At 42.9% G+C, this 24,232-nt stretch overlaps 1 protein-coding gene across 2 annotated transcripts in view; it reads left to right on the forward strand.

Moving 5' to 3' along the window:
• HYCC1 (hyccin PI4KA lipid kinase complex subunit 1) overlaps positions 1-24,232 on the forward strand; it is a 421,923-nt gene that overhangs the window by 190,621 nt on the left and 207,070 nt on the right. For both annotated transcript variants that reach the window (XM_086941769.1, XM_086941768.1), the window contains exons 5-6: positions 14,916-14,996; positions 17,324-17,439. In XM_086941769.1, coding sequence (XP_086797895.1) covers positions 14,916-14,996; positions 17,324-17,439 — 197 coding nt within the window. The remainder of the gene's footprint in view (positions 1-14,915; positions 14,997-17,323; positions 17,440-24,232) is intronic.

Genomic DNA, 24,232 nt, shown 5'->3' on the forward strand with positions numbered 1-24,232 from the left:
CTGTAATCTTGGGCCTATACTCTGAGGGACGTCTTTCCATAGCTTTGTCGCTTATATTGTAGCCGATGTGTAGATACAGTATCTGGGGTACGTACTGGGGTGACTCAAGTAGCAATATAAATGTCCAACTTTAGTATTTAATGTATAATTAATAAAAGAAATCATTATTTGTTCATTCATTCATTTAGTTCTTTCTTATTTGATAATGGCATTAGCAACTTCTTGAAGTTGAATAGCCTTAAGCAAGATACCTTAGCGTACTTCTAGTCAATGTGTCTCAGATCAAAAATAAAGTAAAAAATATCCTCCTGGTATGAAAAAATGCAAGACTTATCATGTCCCAGAATGTCTTTTATGCTTAGACAGGTCTCAAAAAATAAAGCAACACCCAAGCTTTAACACCTTTATTATAAATGACCCAGAAAGTTAGTCATGGCATCTGTCACAATATACATTTGTTAGAGCCCATTACATAAAAACATCATCTTCTTTATAACGGACTATGATGTAACAGTAGAATGGGTCTAACGCCTCGGCTTCTAATAAATTGATTACATACATTAAACCTATTCCACATCAACAAAGCTGCAGTCGCGCTTCACGGATAGTTCGTGCATTCCTTGTTCTGGTGTCACAATTAATTCCCCTATTCCCACAACCTATAAAATGAGCACCAATATTGTATTGCTTAAACCATTCAAAAACACATTCATTGAATTTCACAGCAACACTCAATTCTCCTTGAGTAGCCCCTCTGTGTTAGTGACCAAGACATTTAAGGTCTTTCTATTTTCCGTTTCCCCAATATCAATTTAAAATCATATATCAGACATGATGAGCAACAGGCAACACCCCACATGTGCTTTAAGTGACCTGACATATAAGCTCAGTAAATCCTGTTTTTACCCTTGAGTGACTAAATAATACGCTTAAAAAGCTACTGCATTTATTAGAACCGTTGATTGAAATTGCTTTGAAAATGTATCAAAAAGTTCATAGTAAATATTAAATATATGAATTAACTTATGCTGGCAAGCATACAGTATTCTACTTAGTGTACAAATGCTTTTTGTTTGTTAAGATATGCCTGCCGAGTGCCGACATGGTTGTTGTGCAAGCTCCTGTTTCCACAAGGATTCTTCCAGGCACTTCCTGGCTGCACGTGCAGAGCAAGCAGTGTTTATCTTCAGGCGAGCAGTCAGCTGGCTTCATGTACACATATTGCACTTTGAGTTATAGCTCCACTGTACAGCATGCTTCTTCTGTAAACACACGCTGTGTACCCACAATTAATCTCGCATTAGATACACATGTAGGATCTTCATTGCATCATCACAGGCGGGTAAGTACTGTGGGTGTATCTAGGAGACTTTCCAAAGAAAGGACAAATTATATTGAATACGCCTGAATATGAACCCCAAGTCCTCGCTGCTTTATAGAAATGGTATGCTAAAAGATTTCTTAAATGCATTTATTGAGATTTTGAATAAAGAAAACAAGGACGCTGACGGAGCTTTACAGATTCTCACGACATTGGCAGGTCTATGGTGGAGATCTCTTCCCCGAGCTGCAGTTGAATTATCCTTATGTCAACCATGTATATGTTTCCCTGTTCTGTTATCTTCCTGACAAGGGTATAGTGGGTGTTCATCAGAGATCTCGTTTGTGTAGTACTCTACTCATCAGCTCCATGCTTTTAATGGTTTTGAGGCCAACGCCTGACCTTGTATATAGGGATTTACAGGATTCGGCACCTGCCAATGCCTCATTTCCAAACATTTAAGTTTGGCTGGGGATGGACTCCTCCGGTTTTGGACTGTGCCCCTTTTACGCAGAGAGAGGCTGAGTTCCAGAAACAGCTTCACATAGCTTGTGAAGCCAGCGTCTTCTAGTACGTGTAATAAAGCTGTTTTGGGACTTCGTTCTGTTGGCTGGCCCATTATTCTCTGAAGCATATTAAAAATCCTTGACCAGTATGGCTCCAAACTGGGGCATGTCCATACCGAATGCATATGATCCATAATAGCAGCCCGGCATCTCAGGCACTCCAGACCTGGCACCCAGCGGAGCTGCCACAGCCTTTTGCGTGTTGTGTACATTTTGTTGAGGTAATGCAGCTGTAGGAGGCTTAACTTGGTTTAAATTGAGGATTCTTGTGGGGCTAAAAGAGCAAACAGCCATTCCTCCTCTTTCAGTGGACCTACATCAGCCTCACAGGTTTGTCTGAGTTTATCGAAGTTGGTAGGTGAATTAAGCACTATATTTATTTTATATTTGAGATACTTTCCTCTTGGGTGATTGGTGAGACACCCCGAGTTTCTTCTCGAGAGCCCTGACCTCTGGGATATCTTTGAGGTTGGTTATGTATTGCATGAGTACATGTCTCAGTTGGAGATATCAATAGAGTATACAATTATGAAATCTAAAGCAAACACTTCCCAGCCTGTTTGTTAATTACCTAGGCTTGTGGCTGTCTCGAAGCAGTGACATTTCTGGTGGTGGATCATCTAACTTTCTGTATGAAACAGCAAACACCATCTCAGTAGGGCTGCTCTAATCCCTCCAAAATTTCTCGCGCACTTTAGAATCTTTCAGGGACTCTTCAAACCAGAAGGATCCCCTACATTTATTTGGGGCCAAGCGTGGTCCTTTCTTCTTTCTTTTCCTGGGGCCCATGTTTTCCCAGCGGAATTCCTTTTAACATCAATCGAACACCTGCTCTAGAACCTTACAGCAAAAGTTTAGTGAATTCTGCGTATTAGATATCGGAACAACCTCAAGGTAACAAATTAGATCTCTAACCATAAAACTGCACTGCTTTATGTCCAAACGGGGATAGAAACACATGATCTTTTGTCCCTTTTCAGCCAGATTTGATTATTTCACATTTCTGACTAGTGCCTCATAATTTGACGTCTGTTGTATAAAATGAAGTCAAAATTCGGTAGTTTTCATAATGAATTTTTCTAAACTTAAACCTTCAATCAAAAGGTAAATTAAATTCTAAATTGAGCATTCTGTATTCAGATGTGTGTGTTTCTAGTATAGATAATACTGCAAGAATTACTAATCATAACTCGTGGGCCTATTCAAAGTAAAAACAAACTGCATGCTTGCAGAGCAATTAATGATGGGCCGACATTTTTCATTGCCTGTTAAGCTCAGTGGCAATTTCGTCAGGGCTTGGGGTCTTATTCCACCTTTCTGGACCCTTGATTTATATGCACAGTGACTGGTAGCAGCCAAGGAATGAGAGAACGCTCATCCGCCTGCACACGCGAATTAGGACAACACAAGTGTCCTCTGAGAAAGGGCTCACTGTAAAATTGTGTTCCTGTTGACGAGGTGGATAGCTGGTACGAGGGGCCTTGGCTGCTACTCGTCACTGTGCGTACAAAATAAGGGTCCCGAAATGTGGTAGCGGGCACATTGGATGCCTTCTTGAACAGAGCGGAGTCAGTCCTAATGCACGAGATTGCCATGACAGAGCGTAGGCTTTCTCTAGATCCCCTTGTTACAGGGACATCAACTGTTTTGCATGCGCAGGAAGTAGACTCCCCTACCGCCCCTGTTGTTATATCTCCCATACTTGACTGTCCAATACTGGTAGCTTCATCTCAAGATTCTGCTTATTGTAACAGAGAGGGTGCTAGACCTAAGGTCATCACTAGGGCTCAAAAAGCCAAAAGTTCACGCTCAGCCCAAATGAAACCTCCGGGCAAGAAACGAAAATCAGTGAGCAGCCTTGGTCTCCCCAATAAAAGACAGACTATGGGTATGGGTCATCCTAATCTCCCTGAGTCGTTTTCGCCTCTGCCGCCTCCGAACCAAGTTTCTGCCCTGAAGCCGGTGGGACTTTCCTTGGCCATAGAGGGAAGTAAGGCTTTTTGGCAAACATTGGAAAATATAGTTAGGGTGGCTACGTCCCCTTTGATGGCGTCACTTGCTAATATGGAAAAAAGATTGGCCGCTTTGGAAAAACTGTGTACGCCTATTATCTCAGTAAACTCCCAACCGGCCACAAGTCCTCCCTCAGCATTAACCATTGTTCTTATAGTCTCCACATGTACTACCGATCAGCATAGAGTTCCCGAGTTTGTACCATGTCTAGGTAATCCCCCTATTGCCACTGCACCTCGGCCACTAGTGGAAATCTTGCTGAGAACACGCACTTGCAGCCTCCTCCTGGTGGGCTGGGGCCCTCAAATAGGAACTGCTATAATGGCTGGCAACAGGGCCCTTTGATCCCTGAGCATGTCACATCTAGCCTTGATCACCATGCATCAAGTAAAGAGCTAGTAACCCAATCAAGGAGGGCTCAAGCGCAACAGAGGGCAGATAGAGGGGGTCTTAATGCTCCAGGCCCATTCCACTTGCTGCCTGAAACGAATCCATTAACTGTAGTCTTAGCAAATGTTCCTTCACTACTTCAAGGGGATCTTGGGCACTGGACAACTTTGCGTAATAGATCTCTTCACTTTATAGCTGGGAGGACGGGCCTATCAAACGAGCTTTTTGCTAACGTTAAGGTGGCCCGTAGGATAGACTGGGTCGGTGATTCTGTAAAATCCTTGGAGGGGGACTGTGTTGTTCTCTCTTTTGCCTCAACATTGCTGGTCCGTACAATTCTTAGTAGGGTGGCTTTTTTCCAGTAAAGTTGCAGGGGGTGAACATAGTATTATTGGGCTTCTTCTACAAGCCTGATAGATTTCAACAACCATGTGTAAGTGTGCCTGACGGTCCCTTGCCACATTCTGGATATTCTATACCAGTTAGAAACTATTATGAGCCACTTTGTAATCTAGATGCGGTTGACTGACTGTCTTTTCCCTCCCCCACACAGTGCGATGTCGCAGTGGTTATTAGAAACAACTCATGTGTGGGACCCCCCGAGGGGCAAAAAACAGCCTGGAGCCTCATCTTGAAGCTCCTAATATAGCTTCTAATTGTCCACCATCTCCAAATCATGGTAGCCTAGATAATATTCTGCCCAGAACAGAAGAGATACCCGTCAATGTCAGAATCAATCCAATTACTACGGGAGTGTTGTCCAGCCGTAGAAAAGATTTATCTGACATTGACATTATCTCTTGGAATATTGCTGGGCTCCATGAAAAGGCCACAAACCCAGTATGGCTTGGATATATAGCAAAAATAGACATCATCTGCCTTCAGGAAACGTGGGTGTTGGAACCTGTTCATATACAGGGTTATTTGACTTTTAACACTCTGGCCTTAAGAGGCCTAGGAGGTCGGCCCATGGGAGGACTGTGTATGTATGTATCGAACTCATTATGTCTAGACAAGATTACAACCAAAGGTGGGATTGCCATCATCAGATTGTTCAATTCTCAGCAACAAGCACAAAAATAATTCTTATGGTGAATTTTTATAATAACGTTTCTGCAGAGAACTTGGGGGCTGAGTTCTCTTGCATTGACGAGACCCTGGACGCTATTTGTACCTTGACTACTGCGGATTCTACTATTTTATGGCTGGGGGATTTTAATTGCCAATATGTAGACCATTGAGTCGCAAAATCTGTGGGTACCCGATGGACCAGGGGGTCTCCAATTGTCATTTTGCAGATTCTAAGCTGGGCGACCAACTTAATGATCTTATGTCTCATTATGATTTGGGTTTCGCCAATGACTTAGTTCCATGTCCCGTTCCCATGTCTGCTACTTTTAATGGAAGAGGATTAACTTCTATTATAGATTTCATTCGGGTTTTACTGACATTTGCCCCTAGCCTGCTATCTTTTGATATAGGGACCGTGGCTCTGAGTGACCACTACCCGCTTTGCCTTAAGTTCCATTTGTAAGCTTTTGGGCCTGTGAGGAATAAAACTGTCAAGAGTATGGCGAGCACACTGGAATTGAATAGAACCAATGGATATGCTATTCGCTGGTCGAATGTTGAACCTGAGGTTCTGACTAAGCGGCTAATCTTTACCCATAAAACTGCTTTTGATATCTGCCTCAGTGAGCCCTCCCTTCCGGAAGAAATTACCTCCTCCTTTAACGAGATAACTAAGGAGGTCAAAAATCTATTGTCTGTCCAATGCGGTTCCTCCCCTAAAACAACCGGTTGGTTTGAAAGCGCTTGTTCTAAAGTGTACTCCAGTCTTAAACTGGAACTCCATAAACAACCTAGACTACAACAGGAGGTAAAGAGGGCAAGAGCCACTTATAGGAAAGCAATAGCAGATAGAAAGAGATCACTGAGGGAAGAAGCATGGGGGGAAGTTATGAGGCGACACAAAAAAAGGACTCCCCGGCCTTTTGGAAAATTCTAAGAACTCCACCCCTGAAAGGGGAGGGGAGACCTACCATTGAATTGGCCATTTTAGAAAAGGACTGGATAACTGATTACTCCACCTTGTATAATGGTCCTTCTTTTAATGAGTATCCACTTCCGCAGTCCCGGTCCACATACAAGGGCAACGTCCATGTCACTCTGGATGAAACTATGTTAGCCCTTGAGCGCAGTAAGGGGGGCAAGGCCCCTGGTCCCGATGGGGTTCCAGTAGATCTGTTCAAGTCAAATGTAATGTTATGGGCCCCTCTTTTAACTCCGCTGATCAATGCTAGTGACAGCTCCACCGTCCCTAAGACCTGGTCTGAATGAATCATTGTGCCAATTTTCAAGAAGGGAGATCATCAAGATCCTGTTTGTTACAGGCCGATCTCCTTTCTTGACTCCATGGTAAAGGTGGTTGGCCGAGTCATCCTCCAATGCTTGCAGGACTGGGCAACTGAATCTAAGGTTTTATCTGAACTGCAGTATGGGTTCCGGGAGGGCCTGGGCACCCTGGAACAAAGTCTCAATCTGGCTATGCTAGTTGGGAAGTACACTCGAGCAAAAAATGGGAAACTATATTTAGTTTTCGTCGACTTGACTGCAGCATTTGACTCTGTTGTCCATGTGAGGCTATGGGAGACCATTGTCGATCTTGGGGTGGACCATGGCCTAATTGCCTTCCTGCACCATTTTTATGAGAGAGCTTCAGCTAGTGTTAGATATGGGACGAAGGGGCAATGCACTTCGGGATTTCCTGTGATAATAGGGGTGCGCCAGGGCTGCGTGCTGGCCCCCTTTCTTTTTAACCTATATTTAAATGGTATGGTCGAGTCACTTCTTAAGGGGGGCTCAGACTTTCCGCAAGTTGGAGGGAGAGGAATTCCTGCTCTCCTCTACGCCGACGACGCAGTCGTCAGAGTGCACAGGCAATGGCCTACAAAAAGCCCTGACCAGTTCTAGCACTTCTATGGGTGACCTTAGATTAAAAATAAACCTCTCTAAGACTTTCACAATGAATTGTGTATCTGGGTCTCGGAGCACTACTGGCTGAGACATTTTTCTGGAGGGAAGTGAGATGTAAAATGTAAATGTAAATGTATTTGAGCTTATATAGCGCACAGCTACCCACAAAGGGTTTCCCGGCGCTTGCTTAGGGAACCCGTCCTGGTATTCCCCTGTGAGATAACCCCGGCAGGGTATCCACAAGGTGAAAGCCAGGCATCCCGCCGCGAGGGGCCGTTGTGGAGATTAAGCAAGCTATTGCCCATAGTCGCAGAGTGTGAACCCGTGAGTTGAGAAGGCACCGGAGCGAGAATTATCGAGTTCGTGGAATTTTTGAGCCCAAGACCCGCCGAGGCGGGGAATTGAACCCTGGTCCAGGGCCGATCTCAGCTTCCGGGTCTGCCGCCTCTAACACCTGAGCCACACTTCTCCACACTTCTCCACTAGATAGCTAACACAAGGACCTCTTCATATCTTGGTGTCCTCTTTAGCTACGATACTTGGAGTCAAGCAATCGCCCAGAAAAAACTGTCCTTTAAAAGACCCATTAGCGCCTTGATCACCTTTACTAAAAGACTAAGGAGGAAACCACCCAGGGAGCATCTACATATATATAAGGCTCAGTGTGTATCGGCTGTGGTATATGGGGCTGGAGTTTGGGGCATCTCTAATCCCGCATCCCTGCAAACAGTAGAAAATCTCTTCCTTCGTTTTATTTTTGGTGTTCCACCTGGTACGTCCTCTTTCGTTTGCCATGAGGAGTTGGGTCTTTCATATATTATGGATCTTATTAAACTCGAGCCCTTACTCCTTTGGCACAGGATTTGGTCTAGTGAACAGACCCAATTAAATCGTGAGATCCTGTACGATTGCATGAAGCTAGTTTGAGCATTGAAAATTCCTTGGCTTAAGTACATATTCCAGTTTGCCAAAGATCTTGGTCATCCGGAGTATTATTTTAAACCGAACTCAATGACCCAAATGTTAAGGAAACCCTTGAAGAAAGATTGTTTGGATATATTGGGAGTTGTGAGATTAGTGGTTGAAGCCCCAAAACCCACAGTCATCTACCATCAGCTAAGGCTTACAACCTTCGATATGGAACCCTACTTAAATTTTGTCTCTAAAGACCATGACAGAATGCTATTAAATCAGATTCCGATTAGGAATAGTCCACAGAATCTTGACTATTCCGCTAATGAATGACTGTTCAAGAGAACTCCCTGGTGTATGTGTGATTTGACATCAGAACAGTCTACCATTCACTTATTCTTTTTTTGTACATTTTTTAATGAATTAAGGAAATTCTGGATACTTCCTATTTTAAGCTCCTTCGGCCTAAGACAATGTCATCCAGTCCTCCTTGATTCAATATTTTAAGAATGAACTTGTGGCTTGGAGGGTTTCTAGCTTTTTGAAGAAAGCTGTGTGGCTGAGGAAAATCATGTGCTTTAATCCTTGATGGGCTTTTCCCCTTTTAAACTTGTTTTGTATAAAACATTTAAAATATACAGTTTTATAATTCTCGTGAGATCTGTATTTTTATATATTATGATTTGTCTTTTGTATAGATTTTGATGCTTGCTTTTATGATTATATGTATTTGATCGAATAAAACTCGATTTGAGTTGAGTGGAGGGCGACCTGCTAATTTTTCACTCTTTAGCTCCTTATTGTGAGAGAGGTGCTTGAGAGGGACCACACACCTTATGTTTCACTCAGAAAACTTTTAAATGAATTAAGATCCACATGACCGTTAAAAACTCACAAACTGGAATGAGGATAAACTAAAGCCAACCAACATGATTCCTTTCTAGTTTCTTCATGGTCAGTTGAGATACAGTTGCTATTGGATGAAGCTTGAGGACTTATTATAACAACAAGTAGTTGAGTGGTTCTTAGTTATGCTGGCAAAACCATCATGAGAAAAATGACTGCAGTCTGGAAACACAATTTTTCCGCTGTTGCACTGGTTTGGGGGCAGTTCACATGTTCAGTCAGCAAAATACCACACGATTAAAGCCCCAACTAACTCAGACCTGCTAAATAATATATATATATATATATATATATATATATATAGACAGCTCGCGTGCTTGAAGAAACACACAGCACTCGCGGGATAAGTTCAAAGGGATTTATTTTTCGAGGACGCGTTTCGGCTTTGCTGCCTTCTTCCAGCTCGTAAATCCTGACCAGTTCAGTTTGAGGGCACTATATAAAATATATATATATATGTTTTCTCACAAAGGACCAACGCTTCGGAGATCACACAACTTCCAAACTTCTATTGTGCAGTGGCTCAAACCTCCCTCGGGTAGATTAACTGTTGCCTTCCGCGTTTCGGAGCCCTTGTGCTCCTTGGTCACAGGCTGTCATGGAGGCACGGAAATTAGGAAGACGCCCATTTGACACGTGAATTTATTTGCGTCATTGGTTAGAAACCCATTCTTTTTCAGTTCAGTTTGAGGGCACTTTTAAATAGCAGAATGGAATTCCATTGGACGCACGCAGCTCTGAAGCAGGATTGGGTAAGTTCATGTTGCATCCCATTACTGATTGTGCTTACTCGTAGGTGAAAAAACTCCTGTTCACTGCTCCCAATTTGTGCAAAGTTTTCCCTCGATGTGACTGGTGAACATCCCTCGTCCTGCCAGAGGGCTTCGCGCATTCACGGACCAGGGGGCGGTGACATCCACATCCCTGACTCCAATGACCACAATGCCTCTCTGGTGTTGCCATGCGTTAGTAGTCAAGGTACTTCGCTCCGTTTTCCACCAGGACGCGGCACTCTTCTGGACAGGTGCTGTTTTCATGGAGGTGGGTCCATGCATAACATTGACAGCTCGCGTGCTTGAAGAAACACACAGCACTCGCGGGATAAGTTCAAAGGGATTTATTTTTCGAGGACGCGTTTCGGCTTTGCTGCCTTCTTCCAGCTCGTAAATCCTGACCAGTTCAGTTTGAGGGCACTATATAAAATATATATATATATGTTTTCTCACAAAGGACCAACGCTTCGGAGATCACACAACTTCCAAACTTCTATTGTGCAGTGGCTCAAACCTCCCTCGGGTAGATTAACTGTTGCCTTACGCGTTGGTCCTTTGTGAGAAAAATAAAAATATATGTATATATATGTGTGTGTGTGTATATATATATATATATATATATATATATATATATATATATATATATATAATTTCAATGAGTTCACTAGAGACACCATAACCTAACCATACTATAACCAGCTCACCTTATGATTCAGTTTTACACAATACCTCTAAAATTGACCGTAAGTCAGTAATTTTATTTCCGATGTAAATCGTTTACCTTTCAGTTTGTTTCTTTTTTATCTTTAGACATGCCTGGTTGGGTTATTAACTTACCTGAAAAGAAATAGGAGGAAAAGCAACCAAAGTCCAGTTTTAAGTCATAAACTAGAACACAAACCCAGGTGTAAATGTTTGTTGCGTTTATTTGCCATTCAGTAACTTGTTACTGAGTCGCAATTTGCATTTGCGATTCAGTATTTGGAAGGGGTGTGGGTTGGGCATCGCTTCCAAATACCGAAAAGAGATTTAATACGGTTTTGCAACTGAATTTCGGTAGCGAACAGTAATACTTTACCTTCAGCTTAAAAGAGGTGGTAACCCATAAGCAAAGGGAAATACAACTGCTCATGTGCACTTGCCAACACCTGAAATGAAGGTGTTTCATGTTGAAGTTTCCCCGAAGGTCATCATGGACCTGGAAATGGCACTGCACACAGGGGTAGTCTCCCACCAACACCAGTAGGAACTTGAGACAGCAGCAGCAACAGGGAATAGGCTGGGGGTGGGCCAGCAAGGTTGTGGGTGTACACCCTCCCAGTGTCCATTACAAGACCTAGAAACACTCTGCCAGCCTGGAGGGCTGGCGGTGAGAATCGCTGTCAGCAGGTTTGTTGAAATTTCATAAATGGGGGCGGAGCACACAGAGCAGCAGACGGGAAGGATGGCTGCTGGGCGGCACCAGCTCCCAAATATCCTGACTGTACCCTCATGTTTTTAAATGACGGGTAGCGTGTGACTGCTATTAGTTATATAACCCAATTATGCTTGCGAGCCATTTGGCTTAGCATCTTCACACACACCCCTATTCATGAGCACTTTGTGCGAATACTTAAAATATTCTCTTTGTACTCCACCCGGACAATATTAGGACACAGTCTGGGCATGAATTATGCTGCGTTAATCTGGGTACATGATGATCATCAAAGTCACCTGCTTGTTGGACTGCAGAAGAAAGAGGCACTTTGGAAGCACTCTGTTCTTTTATTTTGTGGGTAGAAGAATGTCTGATTCAGAAACAAGCCGAGGATTCTTACATTTGTCTTTGCGTGGGGTTTATCCCTGGCCTGTGAGCAAGGGAATGTAACCTACTTATCATGCTTGCATCACAGTATTATGAGAACTGCATTGGATCCATTAGCCCAGGTGTGATTGGCCTTCATACAGTTATATGTATGCTGTTTGATGTTGATGTGCTCCTCAATCCTTCTCTTGGCAGAGGTCAAAGTGGGTACGGTCTTCGTGCTTTCAGTCTTTTGTGCTGCGCTGTGCATTCACAAAATAAACAAGACAAAGGTGAGAGGGTGGATTAGTGAAGCATATGACGTGAAGTTTTTTCATGAATAAATTATTGTAAGCCAATTCTTATTTTTTAGCTGGGAGTTGGCAGACACAATAGAATTCCTTTTTGTCCAGGGTCAGAATTTCCATCCGCTCCTCGTGGTTGGTTAGGTGCTCTGCCGTGCATAGCATAGGCTTCAGAAGAGGACAATGAATCTCAAAGACTGTAGGTTTTCATAGAAATGTTATTGAACTATCTGAATTCAGCTAAATAAACCGAAGCAAACAATCTCCTTCATACTCCACTTAACTACCTGGCACTAGTAGACAGTGACAAATGAAAAGACACTTCCAAAACACATATTTCTCAGAAAGCCAGGAAAGAGGTCACAGGAAACTTGAAAAGACATGACTAAGAAAGTGTCAGCCAAGTTTCCTATATCATAAATAACACCTTTAGTAATGAAAGCAATGCTTTGTCTGACTACTCACATGGCCTTCCTATCCTTGGTCATTCCGTCGGTATCCTCAAACTCGCCAGAAGTCGTCAAATCACTTTTTGCAGAAGCGTTTAACTCTGGGCAGGACTCGGAACCCAAAGCAGCCCTGGCAAATTTTGTTAGACCAGCACCAATACGGTGCATAGCGATCGAGTCTGACCGCTGCAAAAGGGTTGGGGGGGGGGGGGGGGGGGTTCTCTGTCCAAGACTAATTTGGAAAAAAATGCAAAAATGGTACAATCTACAACACATATTTTATTGTAAATTCAATTGTGTTTGTTTTTAAAGCATAGTAAATGAGGACCTCACAGTGCACCAGGATGCGACAATCTTTTTTGGGCCTCTTCAATTATTTCCTCATTATCACCCTCCAACAGTGCCTCTCATCTTCCATAGCCTCTCTTGGGTGTATTTGTATATGAGAACATATGAGATCCATCAAACTAGTGATATAAGATATCAAATTGCCAAACATTTATCAGAGTGTGCAGCACAGGAATGGAATAAAAGTTTCACATTCCATAGGATTAGTGGTCCAGATATGGCCTGTGGACATTTTTGGCAGATGTTATTGATGAACACTAGATGATATGGGCATTCGGTTTCGAATTACCACTGATATCGAAGTAGGTGCCATTAAGATTACACATTGGATACAAGTGGTGGTATTTTAGAACATCGGAGTAAATTTTGTTTCTTACACAAGTACATACATTTTTTGTTTTTAGATATACTGAACTAGAGTAACAATAGGTACTCTTTCTTTTCAATTAAATCTGACCATTTTAGATATGAGTAAATCCTTTGCACATTTGGAGTCTTAACTGCACTTGGGATTGAATTACTTTGCATTCCATAACATGGGTGCATGGTGTGCATGGCAACTCACATGGATTTATAGGATATATATGACAATAATTTGAGTTTCCACATTTGTATGGATGCTTATTGATTGAGGAATATCATTTTGATGTGAGAGATCAACTTGGAAGTGTTGGTGATTTCTTTTTGTGTATAATTTTTTAGCCCTGAAGATGTTGCGTTAGTCATGACGAAACACGTGTCAGCTGAGAACAGAAAGAATTGAGAAGAAGAGAATAAAGAAGTGGATACAAACTACATATGGAAATCGACTTTGAGTTTATTGATATTGTGTGTGCTGGGGATTTTGACACAATTTGGAGAGAGGGGTGGTGCTCTCTACCCTTAGCACTGCTTGAAATTACGTTTGTTGTGCATTAACATTGTGAACTTCCATTTAGGGCACCAACACCCCATATTAAAGTCCACCCACGAGTAGACAACTATTATAGGACAAGGGCTTAAAACCCAATAGCATTTTTGATAATTACTCTGCATTATGATGCTTCTGACCGAGATCTGGAATGATGGTGAACTTGGGGCAGGCTTGGTTTTAGTCTGTAGTTAGCTAAGAGCTATCCACATAGGTTTGAAAGGGTAGATTCCTTCACCCTGATGTTTATAAGTGTTACATTGAAGATGGAGGTTTCGGGTTGCTGGAGCCGCGGAGGTCTAGGCCTAACGCTGCTGGGGCCGTTGCCAGTAGTAGCAGTAAGTCAAAAAAGGTTAACTGAGCAAAGTGCAGTAACTCCAGAGGGGAAGCCAGGTTAAGATTGTATCCTCCGCAAGCTCCGTACAGGAGGAGACCTATGTGGCAACGAAGGGGTATAAACAGATGATGTCATTGTGTCAGCTCCATTGAAGACTCTCCCTAAGGCACAGGTGGAGTCTGGATCCTGTTGAAGGAGTGCATAATGGAAACCTTTCTAAATTTAAAATGATGCATTTGAATTGAGACCATTGTCTTGTTAAATTGTACGTCATAGTCGAGAACAAAGCTATTAAATGCGATGATCTTGTAATGTGACTTTTCCCGTCATCCTCTGCCCAGTTATTGGTGGTCTGCTCCACACAATGCATGCTGCCTACAGAGTTGTGTAGTGGTACTCTACACAACAACTCTGGTTTAACATGAGCGTATGAAGCCTCTCTGTCCCATCCCCTCTCCTGGGACCTTTTAAATGACATCTGCATACATTTTTTATTTGGGACACACTTTCGTGAGTAGATGTTAAAGGCTTATGTTGGGTAATTTAGAAGTAGTATTCTTTGAATTCACCCTTCCCCCAATTTCCTTTAGCCGTGTGCGATTTGCAACTAAATACTGGTTAAACTGGTGAAATGACTTGTGGCCTGGGCTATAACCTAGCCCTCGACCTTTAAACCTTTTGCTGTGAGTTTGTAAAAAAGCTGGTGGAACCTGATCTTTCGGTGGTTATTCATTGTTTAAACATTACTTTTGTATGTGCCCAGACAAAAGGTTTTGCCCTTGGAATGCTGCTCACATTAGTTTTCAAAATAACATTGTTGATAGCTATGATATATTTGCAGTGTAGTTTGTGTAAAACATAAATCAGACTTTCCAAAACTATGTTTGGATTTGTGCCAATTGTTGTTTTCTCCATTCTTACCACAGGAAATTGTGGATGAACAAGGACGAAGCAAGGTGTTGTCTTTTACAATTCCTTCGTTAGCAAAACCATCAGTGTATCATGAGGTAAGCAAGGTGGGAAAGCTTTTATAAATTAAACACGGGTGACGGGTGTGGTTTGTATAGCGCAGACGATGATTCTGGCGTTGGGTTTTGTCAATCGCCAAGTGAATAGTGTTCTCTGATAGATGCCTGCTTAACAAGTATATCGTTTCCTGTTTCATTTGCACACTTCTCATTTTCTGCCCTACAGAAAGCTACCCTCATACCTCTGGCTGGAGTAGTGGCGTATGACTGCATTAGAACTTGATTTTCCCAACTACAACTGTCTGCTTTTTATTTCTATTAAGATCCCGCCATGTCAACTCATTCGCCAATTTGTGTTTCATTATTTATTTTTCCTCTCTCTTTTGATTTTTGATCAATGTATTTTCTTCTCTAGTACACACTGATCAGAGCCACCTCTAGAATATCCCAAGGTTTGGCAGGCAAGGGAACTGGGTCAGAGGGAGGTAGTGATTTTCACCGGTTTAGGATTTTGATTAAGTATGGAAGCCTAGGTTCGAAGCTAGTCTGTAAGGTAACCAGTACACTACCACCAACCACCACGTTTTTAGTTCTGGAGTTAGCCTGGAACTTTAGATTTTCCTAAAATAATATGTGTTATATATATATATATATATAGCCTTTCAGGCAGCCTTCTTCATCCATTCGTCTCTTATTGTGTCAATCTAATGTTTGTTTCATACACTGCAGTATACAGCCTTCTCCACTTTCACAGAGCACATCCACAAATCATTTCCCTTCGGCCCAGCTACTCCTGTGGCCATGTGTGCTTTTTGAAACCCATTTTTTTTTAATTTTAAGCCAATTTTTTTGGGGCGGTTGTCCTCATCAATGAAGTTTTGCAGAAATCCTTACAAAAAATAGAGCATTGACACAGCTAAAATGTTGGTAGCCAATGCCTTACCGCAAAAAACTTTGCCAATGCTTGTTGTACTATGGTCTGTCTCTTGATGATTATTCTGACCTGGAGTCCCCGTCCTTCTCTTGCTCATTCCCAACATCTTACATTTAGGCATGTTCCCTGGGTGGTTGGCTGCAGCCGTTAAAAGGTTAAAATGCTGCTTACTTAGTAGGCAAATTGTGCTTTGGGAAGGATCAAATTTTATGCACCAATTTGCCCAGGTTGGAGAAGGGGTTCGAAAGAAAGCTGGGAGCTGCCATTGGGGACTGTGATCTTTGGTCTCTCTAAACTACAGAACGTTTCCATGAAGACAGCGCAAGAGATGGCAGCCAACCAGCCGCTGCGCAAGCTTCCTTGTAATTCCAAGCATTGAAAGCACGCACATGCCGCAGCAGTGCAAGGAGAATTAGTTATAGCGAGGGAGATTGAATGGTGCCGACAAAGTCGCTTATTATGGTTCCTTGTTGGGTCTCTACTACATGGAATGCAGTGCTATTAAGGATTCTGATTATGCACTGTATACATGTCCTCACCCTCCTTGCACATGGGGTGGCCCAGGATTGACAGCAACCAAGTAGGACAACAGAAGAATGATCCACTGAAAACTAAAGATAGGGGGATACTCTCTAGTATTTATTTACGTATGAAGTTTTGGGTATTGCTTCTGTCCAGTGCGCTGCATGCAGCGTAAGATGAGGTACAAAATGTTGAAGCAAGTTATGTGCACAAACAAAAGAGTTGGCAACAAGCTTTCATGTTTGGCAGTGAGTGCCAAGAAATGACCCTTTAAGTACTAATTGAACATGGCTAAAGAAGGAGAAGGATAAATATTTTGCAGATCTTTAAATCCTGTAGGAAGAAAGAGTATAGGCGTGCCTGTCCAGTAACTAACGGTAACGTGAATAAGTAAGTGAAGGCAGTGCTCAGATGTTTCAGCCCATTAGAACATGGAACTTGACCACCAGCTGTGGAGCAGGGATTAATTGCGAGAATGGTGTGTGACCCTGTCAACTGAAGTCCGACTTATATCTATGGAATTTGATTGCCAATCTAGAAGGATTGGATTGACCCAGTGCAATATCCGCCAACTATATTTTATATCTATATATATCTATATATATCTATATATCTATATATATCTATACATATATATTAATTAAAGAATCACGTTTCATCTTGTTATACACGGTTACTGTGCCCCTCTGCCTTCTGGCAAACATTTAGAGTCGTGCACCAAAATATTAATAATTTTTCAAGTTTACATCTAAAAAATGTGCCACATTTTCTATACTTTTGCTAAGTAATTGTAGAGCAGGACCTAGTTATGACCTGTATTTAGTCCTTTATACTTATGCGTTGGCAATGGTCTGCAGATCGCCCATGTGCTCTTGTGCACAGTTAGTAATGCACATCTTCTTTCTCCTAGCCTTCCGGCATTGGCTCCATTGTTCTCACCGAGGGGGCTCTGTCGCAACATGGTTTGAGCAGAGTTGAGTACAGCGGGCCTCACCCACAAAGGGAAATGTTGACAGCTCAAAACAGGTAAACCTTCGGTTTAAATTTGTGTTCGTAATATGATTTGGAAGCATTTACTCTACATCATAAAACTAACTGTGTGTTGTGCGTAATTTCACCTACGATACAATTAGATGTTTTGAGACTATTAAATAGTTTGCGCCATACACAGTTGCTGTAACTGAAAATTCCTACTCAGATACCCTTGCCTTAAAGTAAAAAAAATCACACACCCATGCACTCAGTCTTTCACACTCACTTTCACACTTGCCCTCTCTGTGTGCCCCTCCCTCTCTCTAACCCCTTCTCTCACTTACTATTAAAACTTTCTATTGGTAAAACTGGCACTCGAGTTACAATTGATTGCATAAGAATGGTTACTTCGGTAACGCATGAAATTTTCACATACAGAAATGTTAGTCCTTGCTTGTTACAGTCTTGTCCAGGAAACTAGTCGCTTGCTTGTCCTGACGTTAAAAACCTTATACCGTTTTCAGAAGAAATGTCCATTCCATTTTTTTTATATTTATTTGTTTGTGATTTTTGTGCCGCCTTCTAGACCCATCCGGGTAACAGACTGCTTTATAGCAGCAGCACCAAGAGAAGCACAAGAGAAGTGTAATATCGAGAGTTACAGTGTGCAATGTGCAACAGTACGATATACAATCACAGTTCCATACTAGAAAAGGAAACATGGAACTGGCATTGGGGGACGCCTAAAGAAAAAAGAAATGTATATAATGTCCGTAAAAGGTATCCAAGTCGAAGGTTATATATATATCAAGAAGAGAGGCAGCCGTTCCCAATGAAAATGTATGGTTATCGGCGGTTGCATGCTAGTGCGACAGAACTGATGTCAATTTCCATTGATCAAAGTTGATTGAATCCAGAGGAATGCTAGGATCCTAGCTTCAGTGAGCTACAGTTTTTTCAAAAGAATAGTCTGGTTAATGTTGTTCAAGGCTCCTGATAAGTCAATAAGAAACATTTGCCCCACACCGAGCCATACATTTCTGTTCAGAGATTTGCGCCATCAAAATGGGTGCTGTTCCAGTTCCGTCTCTGAGATGGATCCAATACGTTCTTCTGGGCTGGGAACTCCTGGAGCTGTTGTGTAACTGCTCGGTTTATCCATTTTCATGCATGTGGGAGTTTGCAGCTCGATCCATAATTTCTATGAATCTTTGAATCTCTGTAGTGTCCCCTCACCTAAATTCGTCTGTCCCAAGTTATTCTGCTCAGGATGAGGAATGACATCCGGACTCAGTTTGACCGGCTATAAATACGCACTTGGATCCCAGAGTCACAATGATAGCCCTACTCTGCCCTCCATTTAGCACATGCTTTAGGGGGGTTTGCTGAGGGTCGTGGGCAGTCAGCAGAGTGTAAAGAGTGTGTAGGGTGCTCAGGAGCTACTCGGGGGGGGGGGGGGAGGGGGGCAGGCATCCATGCCCCCGTGTGATATGGGTTGTCCGGAAAGGAGCAGCTCAGATTTTGTCTGCAGCCCCTGCCTGGGCCTCATGCAATTTTTCAGTCTGGCCTTTCCACCCTATGAAACCAGGAACAGTTTTCTTACTCCCAGAACATCTGGTACAGTAGGACAGGCCCAGGTGATCAGGTGGAGCTTTGTAGAGTAGCAGTTGAACTAGAATAGTCGTGAGGATTTTCCTGTGTGATTTGGCTTTGCACAAGGCTTCACAACATCAACGGCACTGTGACATCACTACCCTGGTGCATTCAGGGGTTCATGGTGCATGTGTTGGACAATGACATTGTAACAGGCAAAGATATTCAGATTCTTGATATAACTGTATTCAAAGTAGTTTCTTTTTGGTAAAAGGAGATGTGGCGTGATTTTGGACATAGGAAATGGCTTATTTTACTGTGCCTACCACATTTCTGAAAGGATTGGAAATTGTCATGGCAAGAGAATGTTTTTAAAGAATCAACAGTGTATTAAGAAAGGCTATTCAAGAGAAAAGTGTGTAGTAATAGTGATTTATTTCCAAATATACGAGTGTCTGGTGATGCTATAACATATTCTGGCAATACCTCCAATTATCAGCTTTTTATTTCAAAAATCTTTATTGGTTGTTTTTAACAAAACATACAATAATACACAATAAGCACAAATAAGAGGTCATAAAAAGAAAAGAAAGTAGCCAAAATGAATCCAGTGCAGACATTATACAGAGATGATTGAATTTTAGATGTCATCATGGCAGTCTAGATAAAACAGTCTGGGTAAAAAGACAGACATATGTTGGAATATACTTAGGGCTGTGGGGACCACTTTAACTAACATCCGGAGTACGGTAATGTACAGAAACATAAGCTATATAGGGTAATTACCACCTTTTTAGAGCCATCAATACCTGTTGTCTGGAGGAAGCTGGCCATTACCATTATTGGACATGTGAAAACTGTTATTATAGGTCTCTGGGCGGACAGCCGCTTACAATGCGTGCTATCAGGCTTGTGAAACCTGTAATACCAGTCCCTGGGGATTATAAGCTCGTAGTAGCTTTTTAGACCTGTGTAACTGGTAACTCTGGTATTTAGCATGTGGAAACTGGAAGTGTTACTGAGAATAATAAGAATATCATTTCTTTTGATGAACACTTTCAAACTGGGAGTACATGGTGCCGGGCATGTCGAAACCTGGAGTACCTGCCACTGGTCATGTGAACGTTGTCTATCTTTTTGTGGGCCACTTGGAGACTGGCATCAACAGTAGGTGGGCCTTAAAATACTGGAGAGATCTCTTTCTGGGGGCATGTAGAAACAGCAGTTCCTCTCACCGAGCATGCGGATGCTGCAGTTATTGGAGGAGTGGCAACTTGTATTGCAAGTTTCTGCCATTTGCAGTCGGTAAATATTTTACTGGCCATGGAAAAGTTGGAGTTTCTGATTTATGGCTTGTTAATACTGATAGAGCATCTTACCTAGCATAAGGGAAAAAAAATATTTACAAAGTTTGTTGCAAACAGTTTCTCGTTAATTCATTCCCTCAGTAGTCGCATAATGCGTATTTAATCTATTCACTGGAGTAAATGTAAAACTCATGTTCTCTGCACGCACTCCTCTTTTGTGCCTTACCACACTGCTGCATTATGCTTATGGGAGCTGAGATGGTTCTGTGTATGTGCTATTTTTTTTTTGGTCAGCTTCTGCCAGGTAGGCGACACAGAGTAGCCCAGGACTGTTGGTGGTGGCTTCCAGGCAGGTAGAGTTCATGGAGCATGTGCAGCTCGATGCTTTTGGTCGGTAGAAGAAACCAGGCGATTCATTACCCCTCAGGTACCTATGAATCTACATGTTAACAACAAGGCCTCGCTCCACATTTTTAGCACGACTGTCCTACGCAGTGTATCAACAATATAGGCCAGGGTAACTAGCCCGTTGGTGGCTCCTGAGACAGCTCCGCCGGACAGGAGACTGCTGTGACTGATAGCGGGCTGCCAATGACCCTAAAACGGACGGACTTTGCTACATAGGTCGTCGGAACATGTCGGGACCTCCCGGCGGGTGTTTCCGAGGTCTGGAACTGCCTGAATAAGCAAAAACGGAGGTGGACGGAGCGGACCTCGGACGACCTCCCAAAATGGCGGTGACCGCGTTATGAAGTAACAGACCAAACGAGCACCCCATGGGCAATATCTGCGCCCTCTGGCCATCAGGGAGGATACAAGAGGTGTCCGCCAATAATGTGGCGCGGAAAATCGTGTGCAGACCTAACAGACAACGGACCGTGAGTAAATTGCGATATGCGTTCCACGGAGCGCAAGATGGCGGCCAGCGTGAAACGCACAAAAGTAAAGAGTTCCATGGCAATGTACGGACATTAAATGTGTGGCTCTCTTGCACTAAACTAGCGACAACGATGATCTGCAACTGCCGCAAGCCCAGCACCCGGGTCAAACCTTTCTCGGGGGCGCCTGCGACTATCGACTGTGTGTTTGCCCACAAGGAACCACGGAGTACGGCGGCGGCTTACTCAGGCACGCATGCTAGAGACACAAGAGACATTGCGGTGCTGCTGTGGAGCGAACTGAGGGTTAGCAGCCATTAGGGACGTGATCGAGCAGTGTCAATGTGGCGATGTTGGACAATGCGCGGGGAAGGTCGGGACGACAGTAACATCGGTCGTATCCCCCTGTGCGTGGTAGCAATATGCGACCGTGGGCTGCCATAGGAGGTGAACCAATATTGGCATAGCAACCAACGCGCATCCAGCGGGCTGCCCACGCCATCCAACAGGGTTCTGTATGTACGGCGAAAACCATGCTCGGTGGAAGTTAGCATAGAGCCTCTGCAAACAGGCAAAGCAATATTCTGGGAGACAGCCCCTACTTCTTCCCAGCCTCCTGCCTATCCTGCGGCCCTCTCTCAGGCTGTCGGGCCTGCCTCCCGTCCGGCTGCCGCTTTGGGGGCCTCTGCCACTTCCGTTTTGCCCTGTGGTCCTGCAACATGCCGGATCTCCTGGATCACCAGCTGCCGTGTGTTGTGTGTAGCCCCCGATCGGCAACAATTGCCTGACTCCAATATGGCGTCCATTGTTGAAAACGGCCGACGGAGCCGATCCTGGATATCTGGGGGTGTACAGCACCATCGGGACAGAGGTGAGCAGCGGACCACGCGCTTCCAGGGACAAACCTAAAGGGATTTTCTCTCTCTGCAGCAAGGACATAATTAACACACGAGGGTAATCACCCAACCGTTGCTTTGGACTGCCTTTCTCCCCCCGGACTTGCAGCACTCTTCCTGGACTTTCAGACTTGGACCTCTGTGTTCCCCGCCATTTTCTCTCTATGACTCACTTCTTCTTCTACCTTTCTACTCCGCCTTTTTAGCGATCTCTCACCTCCCCCTCTCTGTCCTAGTGACCTCTCTATTGTCTCTCCTGATCTGCTTCCCTCTCTGGTTTGTCTCACTTTCCTGCCCTTCTCTGTCCCTCCCTTGGTGATGTGACTTTAAAACCAGTCTTATCCCCTCCCTATGTATATAGAGATAACTCTAATCACTAGTATATACAGTAGATGTGACTTTTAGAGTATATCCATGTGTATCCGTCATGACTTCAAACAAATTAGTTGTAAAGGGGCAGCTGAAATTCCAGGAGCCTAGTCCCGACAGCTCGACGACTTCGGAGGGCTGGAAGTGGTCCCCCGCTACACGGCGGAGGAGGGCACTGGACATCGAATGCTGTCTTATGTAAAGCGCTTTGATAACCTAATCGGTTCAAGATCCTGAAATGTGCAACGTAACTGATTCTATGTAAACTGCTGTGATAACATGTAACGGAACTGGTGTTATGTAAAGCGCTCTGATAACCTAATCGGTTCAAGTTTGCGCTATAGAAAACTCTAAAAATAAATAAAATAAATAAATCTATGCCTTGAGGTAGGTAAACTGAGCAAGAATTTCGTGTTGTAAATCAGGATTATCGCTAATGCATATTTTACGTGACTTTATTCTTAAAAGATGTTGTTTGTTTCTTGAACATTTAAAAAAAATATTTATTAAATTGAAAACTGGCACTACCCATTATTTTTTTTTTAAGTTTGATTTTATTGAAGAAATAAAAGGTCATAGAGGGGAAAGGGAAAAAACAGTAAAATGGATAAGGCAATAATATACATCATAAGGGGAGGACAATAGCAAATATGAAATATACAAAAGAGAAATAATCAACATACGAAAGTCGCATAAAAGGCATGTGTAGCAAGCATGATAACTTTTCTAAACAAATTAAAAAGAGGTAAAAAGCAGATACATATTAGAATAACATTGTACAATAAAATTGAAGAAAAAGGCAATACGGAAATCAAGGTGGTTTGTGTACCTCAACTGAATCAGGAGCCAGGGAGGTGATTGCGGGAGCAGAGGAGGAGAGATAATTGACCAAAGGAAGCCAAATGATGTCTGGTTTAATTGCCAAGGAGATGGGGGAGACATAGTTAGTGTCTAAACGATGATGAAAACAGACTGAATTTCACCAGGAGTGATGGGTAATATGTGCAGCTTGTTTCCAATTGGACGTAATAGTGTGAAAAGCAACAGCTATCAAAAGGTCAAGGAGTAAGTAGTGATGTTGAGATTGAGGGAGATCAGGGGAAAGAGAACCTAGAAAAATAGGAGAGGGGGAAAAGGGGACCAGAAATTGGAAAATTCTTTGTATTTGAGTCCAAACTGAGTGCTAAAACTTGGAAACATGGGGGCAGTCAAACAACATGTGCTTTAAGTCCGCAGAAGGACAGGGACAAGACCAACAAGTAGGAGGAGTGTCTGGTGAAAAATGTGATGAAGCAAGTGGAGTAAATAAAATTCTATTGTAAATAAAAAAAAGAGTTTGGGTGGGTTGAGCAGCTCTAGAGTTCTTAAGAAGTTTAGCCCAAATTCTGTCCCATAGAAGAACCTACCAGTCTTGAGAGAAATCAGATTCCCATGCGAGTTCAATTTTGGTTTTTAATCTATCAATGGTATATCGAAATGAGTTATAAAGGGAAGACGCAGAGGGAGATGAGTTCAATAGTGAAGAAGTAGATTTGTGAGCTGGAGGAATGTCGTTGGAAGGTGGTAATGATTGGAGGTAAAGAGTGAGGGCAGGATAAAGCAAATCATATTGTAAGCGAGCCCTAGGAGGTAAGGAGAATGAAGATTGAAGTTCTGAGAAGGAAAGAGGCGTATTGTCAGAAAGAAGTTGAGAGATCCAGCGTAAGCCACAAGAGTGCCAGGTTTTCCAATAAAAGACACGGTTACGAATCTTAATTTGCGAGTTATACCAGATAGGTTGTTCATGAGTGGATATAAGGGAAGG

This window comes from Lissotriton vulgaris, chromosome 10, assembly GCF_964263255.1.
Source record: "Lissotriton vulgaris chromosome 10, aLisVul1.2, whole genome shotgun sequence".
In the NCBI taxonomy this organism is placed as follows: domain Eukaryota; kingdom Metazoa; phylum Chordata; class Amphibia; order Caudata; family Salamandridae; genus Lissotriton; species Lissotriton vulgaris.